The following is a 10,176-nucleotide window of genomic DNA, read 5'->3' as shown; positions in this document are numbered from 1 at the left end:
TTTTTTTTTTTTTTTTTTTCTTTAGAAACTCAGAAGCTGATCAAATATCGGGTTAAATATCGGTGGGGTGGCCGATGTCCGATATTCAGTTTTAAGGCCGATACCGATAGGGGGCCGATTATATTGTGCATCCCTAATGGTTACATCACCTTAGTTGTGAGCTTCATACTAAAGGCTGTGAATTCTGGTGAAGGGACCTTATGCATGAAAGTATCAGCTTTTATGCATAAGTATCAGAATCAGCTACTATGGTGGACTCTGAATAGAATATTTTGCTTCTCTAATACATTATCCTCTGAATAAATTGTATAGTATAGTATATTTGGTATATTTAGCACATGTAGGTTGGGGTATTTAACAGCATTTAATAAGTAAGCATGTGCTACATTTCTTTGGTTTTGCCAGTGAGAAGAAATATGTAAAGCTTATAAGATTATAAAATGCCTCATTTGTTACTCAAAAAAGGTCTCTTAAACTAACTTTTTAACTTGTTTTTCCTAAAAGCTGTAATATAGCCGATTAAGAAGATAAACATAAGCTAAATCTCTGTGTCATTTTTAAGTTAAATCGATTGTGTGGAATAGTTTAGGTAAAATAATCGATAAATTGAACTAGAAGAAAATCAGTAATTCTTTGGTGATTAATAATTGTTGAGTTTTCCATACAGAAAACATTAGAAACTTTAAGTTCACTTCAGTTTACAACTAAAGCATGTTTGTGTTCTAATCAACAGTGGCTTCAGGACATCATTGCACTCCAATGTAGCATCATGAGACACTTATCCATTAATCAGAAGGTCAGATCTGCTGCATCCACAGAAAGTCCGGCCGAATTTGAGAGTAAAAAAACATGTATTGCATCAGAAGATATCAAAATTCAGGCCAGTGAAGAAAGAACCTCCCATGATCCATGCTCTAAGCCCTGCGTCATGCCCGAGTCCCCAGAAGGAGCCTTTATATCCAGGAACACAACAGCAGAGCTGGGAGTTTGTAAGTGCAGCTTGGCACCTTGTCCGAAATGTAGGAAACCGAATGGACCTCTGGCAGAACTTCAGCCCTCAAGAGCCAATGGACCCCTAGACTGTAAGGCTGCCTCAGACCCCTGCAAGCTGCCTGACCTTCAACACAGACTAAAAACTATGACAAAACCATCCTTGGAGACAGATATTCCTTCAGCGACAATGAACCACATAGGAACGGAAACGGTTAAAAAAGATCCAGAGAGTTCTACTAAAGCCTTCATTCAGAAGAACTGCCCCACAGGCCCAACAGTTTGGCCACTCAACAGCCAGCAGAACTACAGGAGCCAGACGGAGCTTCAGGAGCACTGTTTGAGCAGCGATGAAAAACCGCCGGCCTGCATCACCAGCAGCTCCTCGCCAGACTCGCCACCAAAAGTCACCGATAAGCCCAACTCCACTAAACAGGGACAGTTATCGCTGCCACCAGGTAAATATCATCATCACTGAGAAATTCTTGCAAAGTAAAAACTTTTTATTAAATACTTCTTTATCAAAGTGGTCAGATTGGTTTGAATGCCTAAAATGCAGTTTTTTCATGTCTTCAAAGGTAATACTCTGGAGACTTTAGTTTAATAAGAGCTTATTAATTTATTACCCGGCTCAGCTTTTTATAACTTATTAGGGCCAGGCTAGAGATTTTATTTCGATTTTTTATTTTTTTTTAACACAACAAAAAGGTCATAATATTATGAGAATAAAGTTGAAAAATTACGAGAATGAAGACACCCGTTTCAGAAAGAAAGCTCCGAGCATTTTATTCTCCTAATGTTGCAACTTTATTCTCATAATATTATGACTTTATGTTACAATATTATTCTCAAAATGTTCTGATTAATTCTCGTATTTAAGAAAGAAAAAAAAATCTCTACTTTGACCCTAATACTCTGTAGTAATAACTTGGCATCAAATAGTCAACTGTTTATATTTTTTTGTGAGTGAAAACTGTTTGAATCAGGTTGGCGTTTTTTTTTCATGTCTTGCCTAGATTGTATAAAAGTGTGCTTAATTGTGCTGATATTTATTTATCATTAAAAATTGTTCTAGTTTAATTTTAATTATTAATCCATTAAGCATTCTGGAGCCAATGATATAGTTTTTTTTTTCTTAACCACTTATTTGATCGTCTGTTAGTGACTATCTAATGATAAAAAAGGGCTGTTTGTTATAAAAACTGTTATATATAGTGCTTAATTTATGCCCACTAACGGACCGCCCCTAATGAGTGTCATTGACATCATGCCTTAGTTACCCTCCAGTTGCCCTTTTTATAGCACAATTCCTCCCACTGAATATGGTTAAAAAATTATGGCTACAAGTCATACAATATTGCCTGTAAGAGTTAAATTTTTGCTTACAACAAACGTTAAAGTTTAATTTCTAATACTGTAAATGGAACTATGTCGATTTAGTAATACCTAAAGCATTGCCTTTCAGAGGTTGATATTTGGTTTTCCACATGCAATACCTATAGTGTAATCAATCATTGAAACCGCTACTTTTTAGAAATTCCATCTAGACGGTTGCTAACAGACGGACTTGTTTACAGGAATTTACCATGTGGGCTCTGTAGATCATCTGATGTGGACTGGCTGGACAATTATTGTAGAATTGTACTACTTCTAAATGTTGTCAGACTCTGAGCAAGCGATTACTAAAAATGGTGACAGATGCTGGTAACCGTTGTTTATTTTTTAGCACAAATGATGTTTCTTTGGGGGTTGGGCAGTCCCCATGGTGAAATGGTTGAAGTCTTTGACTGTAATGGACCCAGGTTAATTATCTGGGTTGCATTAGGAAAGGCAAAAGAAGACATCCCAATTAGTGGTGTCCATGTTTTTAGTCAGACACAAAGATGCCCATTTTCTGTGTTATCACTATCCGATGTCAGTTAAATCTAACTATCATGTCTTCAAAAAATATTTACAGATGTAAAAATATTTACTTCAGCTCTCATAATCTCTTCAAACAGATTTTTTTTTTAACTACCAGCTGATGAATTGCCAAAATTGCCATATTAGCCCCGAGTTATTTTTTTTACTAGCGCTACGAGTTGTTACAGCTGATTCAGTTTCCTTCTTACTGACCCCTTTATTTTTTTTTGTGAAACTTAAGTCTAAACCTAGTAGAAAACACTTGCTTGAAACTCTGTGTTTACAAATCACAATGATAAATGGTCAACACCACTTGTAACTATTGCTGAAAATATATTCTAAAGATGATATCAAACTACTGCTGCCTTGATCGCAACAAGAATCAACTCGAAACAACAAATATGAACAGATCCCCAGTCACCACATTACAGGACAGCTAAGGATGATAACAATATTCTACACTTCTGTTTCTGTTACCATGACAACTATAGTTGCTTAGCGGCATGCATCCCCCTGTTTACTTTAATAATCTACAATCTACCCACATTATTTTCAAATCAAAAAATTCTAAAAACGCAGACAGCTTAGTGGGGCTGGCAATCGTATTGGAATCTTGATTATGATCTTGGTTTTCAGCGATCATAAAATTTAATTATCTGATTATTTGTTTATTATTTACATTAGTTAAATAATGTGTAAGAAAACTTGTTTTGTTTTTATCGTTCAGTATTTAATACATAAAAATGTTGTATGATTTACTTTTTGTTTTAAACTCAGCATATTGTAAAAAATGATATTTATCTTGTTATGGAAAGCTCCGCATGATGGAAAAACCTCCTTTTTTTTCCTATTACCATATTTTCACGACCATAAGGCGCACCGGACTATAGGGCGCGGGTTTTATATACAGGTACATATCCTCTACTACGTTTAAATACCTCTACTGCGTATTTAAAAATAGAGCGGGAGCAAAACTGAGTATTTTTGTGCTTTATTCATGTATTTATTACAAAATATTAATCAAACCCATCAAAGTCATCATCCTCTGTTTCTGAATTAAACAGCTGCGCTAAATCAGACATGCTAATTTCCCCTTCTTCGCTGTCAGAGTCACTTTCCGTGCCGTGCGGCTCCTCGGAAATGATGCCGGCTTTTGCGAAAGCTCCAACAACAGGGCCAGCAGACACGTTAGTCCAAGCATCTACAATCCATCCGCATACTGTGGCGTAACTTGCCCGGCGCTGCCTTCCACTTTTCGTGAAACTGTGGTCTCCGTCGTTCATCCATCGCTCCCACGCCGCTCGCATTCTTATTTTGAACAGCCGGTTCACACCGATGTTGAGCAGCTGAAGTTCCTTTGTCAGACCTCCCGGAATAACAGCAAGCACAGTGTTCATTTGTTTTATTAATCTTGAATTCTCTCGCGGCTGCTCGATTTCCATGTTTCTCTGAGTAGCTGATAGCCTTCAGTTTAAACTGTGCTTCATAGGCGTGTCTCTTTGCCATCTTCAGGGTTGTTATGACAACAATGGTCTGCATAAATCACATACCTGTTCTTTTATTCACAATCCACGCCCACACTTCCCCCTTTAACGTTCTCATGGCGGTCTCAACAACGTCCGCAGTAACACATAGGGCGCACCGCACTATAGGGCGCGTCGCACGTTTTGAGGGGGGGAAAAAAGACGTTTATATGCGCCTTATAGTCGTGAAAATACGTTAAATACAGGCACCTTTTAAAATGTTGTTAATTGGTCGATGAAATCATGTAAGTTTAATCCACTAATGGGTAACTTACATCCCTTTTACATCCAATTGCATTTTTTTTTTTATCAACCTTTATCTGACACTTGTAGACTAAATCTAGCTGTTACTGATGGCTAGAGCTGTCAAGTAAAAAGGCACCACAGCCTGTTAGCAGACTTAACTTTTGTTCTACTGCTGCTATTAAAGGAAAAATAATTGACCCCCCCCCCAATTTTATCTTCCACAGATGTAAAAGTTGATTCTGGACTGATGGACTCATTGGTGCCCAGTACACTCTCCTCTCACTCAAACCTTTCCACGTTCATAAACAGTGCAAGAGACGTAGCAGGTAAGGTGCTCAAATAATGACAATTGTCATGGTAACTCAGGTAAAGCTATGGCGTCTTACCTTGTGCTGATGTCTGTGGATGTGCAGGGATTGAGCTGGACAAGTTGGATGCAGAAATGATTAAGCTCCTGGCCTACCAAAGGATCCAACAGCTCTTCCCCCCCAAAGTTCTCAGCCCACCTCCTCCTCCAGCCTCAAGCACTTCCTCAAAAATCCCTCCCCCGCACCATGACGGTATGAGGGATTCCGTCTTCTATGCTTTACATTTTACTCATTTTCACTAACAGTTGGTTAAAACGATAGCTGCTCTCTCTGCAGGTCAGAGAAAGGTGCAGGCACGAGCTGTTTTCTATCCTCTGGCAGGAAGAGGAGAGACTGTAAACATGTGCTACAGGACATTGTACATAGGATCTGGTAAGACATACAGATTGCTTCCAACTATATCAGGTTGCTAGTTTGCTCCATAAGCTGTCTTCATCTCTGCTCATTGGACAGGTTTCCATCAACCTTGTTTTGTTTTGCACATTTTCAATTATTGCTTTTGAAGATCTTGATGGAATCTGCAAAATTCAAATAAACTTAGAATATTTCATGACTAAATGTACCCTCGCTCAAGGTGGAGCGAGCGAGCGTTGGAGGGAAGATGGAAACGCATTTTTCCAATAGATCCTAACCTGGAAAAAAAAAATGAACCTCACATGACTAATCAGCTTTTTCAGCCAAAACCAAAACCCCTCAGGCTCGGATGGAACGAGCTATTAGTTCATGTCGGAGCTTATTTAAAAAGTATTTAGGGGGGATTTTGGATACACTTATGGTGCATTTTAAATGAACGAAAAGTTTTTGTTTTTTCTTTCTATGAATAGACATCGTTAAATATTGTATTTTTTGCATTGCAATTGCAGTGTTCTAATTTTGCCTGAACTCAATGCATTTTTTTTCTAAAAGGTGCCGACATGGATGTGTGCCTTACGAACTACGGTCACTGCAACTTCATATCGGGAAAACACGCCTGTATTTTCTACGATGAGGTATGAGCTGCTGTCAGACTCTGCCTCTTGTACTGCACTTATTTTCCTGTGAAATGCAGGCCTCACAAATCTGCTTGTTGTTTTGTATGTCATACAGAATACAAAGCACTATGAGCTCCTCAACTACAGCGAACATGGTACAACAGTGGATAATGTCCTTTACTCGTGTGACTTCTCTGAGAAGGCCTCTCCGCCCCCACCCAGCAGCCTTGTAGCCAGGGTCCAAGGAATAATCCGTAAGTTATTCTGTGATTAAAATCAGCTAAACCCTCACATAATATGAAATGCCAAAAACACAACTTGTATATTATAAAACTTTTCTTGCAACTAATAAAAAAAACTTTTGAAACTTTCTTGATAGTTTGGAAAATGAAAATGGCCATTTTATGTGACATCATTGTTAGGTTTATTCAATGATGATTATAAAGTTAATGTTTGTACATATGGAACATTGGAGAAATGAGATGCTTCACTCTGTTTACTGCAAACTGTCATGCAACGGTGGTAGAGAATTGCTGATGTTTGTGCAAAGATAATCACAGTTATCAGAAGACCACTCAATTCTGTTATTCAATCAGAGGAGCATTTTGTCCTATGACTCTTGTCAGAAGAACACTCTATTTTGTAACCCACCCCATGTGTTATGATCTGCTAATAAAAGGGCTGTGCAGAGGAAGTCAGTCAGAGAGTAGATGTAGCTGAGTGTAGCTCTCTCCTTCTGCAGAAGCCGTTAAAAAATCCCTCTTCTGTGTGGACTCGGTTTCTCTTTTATGAACCTATATTTTTGAACCTAACAATCATCTAAAACAAGATTTTAAGTTTTTCTTTTGAGTTATTGGGATTTTTTTAAGCCCCTGTCACATATTGACGATTTAGACAGCGTATGCCTGATGTACTGAAAATCTGGCCAAAACGCTGGCATATGTTGGATAAGTTATGGGTCAATGTTGTATAAGTTATGAGCATTCTGAAACATGCTGGCACATGTCGAAATATGGCAAATACGTAGAGAAGCATTTACTCATACATGGGCCATAAGTTACAGGTACGTTATTAGATCGTTGACATATGTTAAATGTAAATTACTCATACCTATGAATAGCTTCTCCTGCAGACTGCATCCCCATCATATATGGAAGCGAATCATTACCATTTTTCAAATGAAAAAGCCTTTCAAGAACGGCTTTTTCATTTGAAGAATGTGGCTGCATTGTTTGACTCATAAACAATGTCAGAAATTTCTGGAAATGCTTTTTCATTTTCAAATTTTACATTTCAAATTTAATTTTGGTATGTATTAGCTGGGGTACATTTTGAAAAATAAATCTCAAATGTCTTTTTATTTTTTATTTTAATCAAATAAAAGGATGAGCAGTGTTAAAGAAGAAAATGAAAATGCAAACAGGATGATTGATTACTAATTTCATTTTTGAGTCAAACAATGCAGCCACATTCTTAAAATGAAAAAGCATTTCTGGAAATGCTTTTTCATTTGAAATATGGTAACAAATCACTTCCATACTCATAGGGTGAGACTGCTGCAATTGCAAACCTTCTTTCTTTTTTCTTTTTATTTATTCTGTTTTGTTTGGGTGAGTGCATCGCTGCGCAGCTTTAATTGATGCTTCGTAACGCCCGTGAAATGATGCTTGTGCATCATATCATGGCCGTTACGCTGCCAGGCGTTATGCATAACTTAGGCTGTTGTTGGACATAAGTTCTGGACTCGTTATGAATACTGTATGTATACGCTCAAAATTGAAAAAAAAAAACAGAAAGTTCAGCGTTTTAGGAGATTCTGCCTCATCGGGCATACGCTGGCTAAATCGGCAAGGAGTGACAGGACCCTTAAAGCATGTGGAGGATAGCAAACTAAATTTAACCCGTCAGTATTTCATGAGGTTTTCATAAAATAGAGGCATATTTTTTAAGTGTACATAGTGGTTAAACATGCGAAATAAGTTATAATGTAAAATAAGAAAGTAAGATTAAATGCATAATACCAGAGCAAAATAAGTAAGCATAAATGTATAGTACCAGATTAGTGTGTTCTTAGTAAATAAAATGATTTTAACAAATCATCTATAAAGCGTTAAGTCGCCATTGGCCCCTTTGATGCTGAATTGAACCGACATAAATCTGATTTAGTGAAAGGACTGGTGTGACATTATAAAGGCCAAATTGCTGCTGAGAGATCATCCTTCCTTCAGAAAGGATTGATTTATTTGCAATGTGGGGAACATTTTCATGACGAGTTCATATTACATTCTTTATTTTGTTTTGTTGTTGATCAGTGTGCCTTTCCAAAATAAATCAATTGTAATTGAATGAAAATAAGGATAACTTTCTGAAGCTGCTTAAATGTTGTTTTGTTTTTTTCAATAAATTTTTTTTTTGTCTAATATGCAACATGAACTTTATCTGGTGCTTTCTGAAAAGTAAATTAAGAAATTAAATCTGCTGACTAATTATTAGTATGCAAATGTTGGCTGTTTACAGTTGCTTTTATCATGTTGGCATTTTCCAGCCCCCCTCAGTCTAACTCTGTGATGTTTCCAGGTCGCAGCAAGAAAAGAGAGGATGACAAGGCGGTTGGTTTTATGCCAGCTGGGGGCGTGATGAGCAGTCAGCCTCGGGGCGGCGTGGAGTCGGCATGCAGCTGTAAAGTTAGCAGTTCCAGCCTCATAGGTGGCAGCGGTGCAGGCTGGGAGGGGACGGCTCTCCTGCACCATGGAAGTTACATTAAACTCGGCTGCCTTCAATTCGTCTTCAGCATCACAGAGTATGCCGACGAACTGCCAAAGGAGGAGAACGCTGTTCTTCACCCTTCCTGGTGCACAAGTTCCACCTTGAGCAGTGATGGTATGACAAGTGCTGCTCCTGCCTCCACCTCCACACCCCCACCACCCACCGCTGCCATGGTAAGCAGCCCCTCCAGCCAGGATGAGGCAGACACCGAGTCTGCTACTCCCCACCAAGTGCCCGTGCTGCGCTTCAACTCCGTTCCATAACATGTACGGGACATGTGTTCTTCTGTTTTATTTTGCACCTTCAGTGTCACAAAAAGGAGAAAACTACATTGCAGGACGGTCAGCCGTAAAAGCCGCATCCCCCCATTTCAAATTGTTTATATTTGCATGAACTTGAAGTGTTATTGACAATCCCTTCTGTTTGAGAATGACTGACAGTAACTTTGTTTTCACTTGAGACTGTTAGTACCTTGGGAAAAGATTTACTTGAGCTTATTTACTTTTTACATTATATATTAGTTATTTGTAATATAACCTTGCTGTGTCGGTCAGAATCATTTAGCAGTAAACCTTTTGCTAGTATTCCATGCGTTGTTTTTGTTATGTTTGTTTGTTTTGCTGCTTTTGCACCACAGGTAGTTATAAATTTATGTAAACATACATGCTTACACACTATGTAAACATACTGTAAATGTAGAGAATTCAATGTTCCTCAGTTAGAGGAACTTTGAAACCATGTAGATTTACCATGTTTTTTTGTTTTTTTTACTGTACAGTCCATGAAAATTGAGATAACGTGTAGACTACCTTTAGTTTTGTGATACAACTTGTTCTTATGTACTTTCTGCTCTTGTTCATCTGTCAATACCATATAGTTTTAGCACTCATTTTAACATCATGTGTTGCTCTGTATATATATATGCATTCTTGGTCTATATTGGCTTGTCTGTTAAAAAAAACTGTAAATACAGAAAGATTTTTTAACAACCACCTGATATTTAGTTTTTTTATTGAGGATAAATTACCTGCAGATTGATCAAGAAGGATTTGTTGTTGATTTCAGAAACTTCAACAACATGGAGGGGAGAGATGGAACTAGGTATAGCGATAAGGTATTCACAAAATCTACACTGATTGGAGGGGACCCATCGGCCCTTGCCTTTTACCCAACAATATGTTTCTGCTTATTTTAGTGAAGATTCTCAGTCATCCAGGTCATAGTCATTCCAAAAAAAAAAAAGAGTTAAGAGCAATCCACTGGACTTTGTTTCCAAGTATGAAGACGTTTCGCTTCCCATCCATGAAGCTTTTTCAATTCAAAATGTCTGGAATAGGGTTGAGTTTGAGGTTTTATACAGTAGCCAAACAAAGCCCTGTTTTTGTTTTGGAAACATGCAAATTGAAACAG

The 10,176-nt window shown here is 37.9% G+C and overlaps 1 protein-coding gene across 1 annotated transcript in view; it reads left to right on the top strand.

The window, feature by feature from the left end:
- Window positions 1-9,749, top strand: part of phf12 (PHD finger protein 12) — a 26,821-nt gene extending 17,072 nt beyond the window's left edge. Inside the window, exons 7-13 of the mRNA XM_015387944.1 lie at window positions 734-1,448; window positions 4,886-4,987; window positions 5,075-5,221; window positions 5,306-5,401; window positions 5,936-6,018; window positions 6,116-6,254; window positions 8,578-9,749. Of these exons, the coding sequence (XP_015243430.1) occupies window positions 734-1,448; window positions 4,886-4,987; window positions 5,075-5,221; window positions 5,306-5,401; window positions 5,936-6,018; window positions 6,116-6,254; window positions 8,578-9,029 (1,734 nt within the window). The 3' untranslated portion in view covers window positions 9,030-9,749. The remainder of the gene's footprint in view (window positions 1-733; window positions 1,449-4,885; window positions 4,988-5,074; window positions 5,222-5,305; window positions 5,402-5,935; window positions 6,019-6,115; window positions 6,255-8,577) is intronic.
- The last annotated feature ends 427 nt before the right edge of the window (window positions 9,750-10,176 follow it).

Source organism: Cyprinodon variegatus, unplaced genomic scaffold (assembly GCF_000732505.1).
Source record: "Cyprinodon variegatus isolate N-32 unplaced genomic scaffold, C_variegatus-1.0 Scaffold408, whole genome shotgun sequence".
NCBI classification, from domain to species: domain Eukaryota; kingdom Metazoa; phylum Chordata; class Actinopteri; order Cyprinodontiformes; family Cyprinodontidae; genus Cyprinodon; species Cyprinodon variegatus.
Note: the sequence above shows the minus strand (reverse complement) of the source record. Positions and strands in the feature narration are given on the sequence as shown.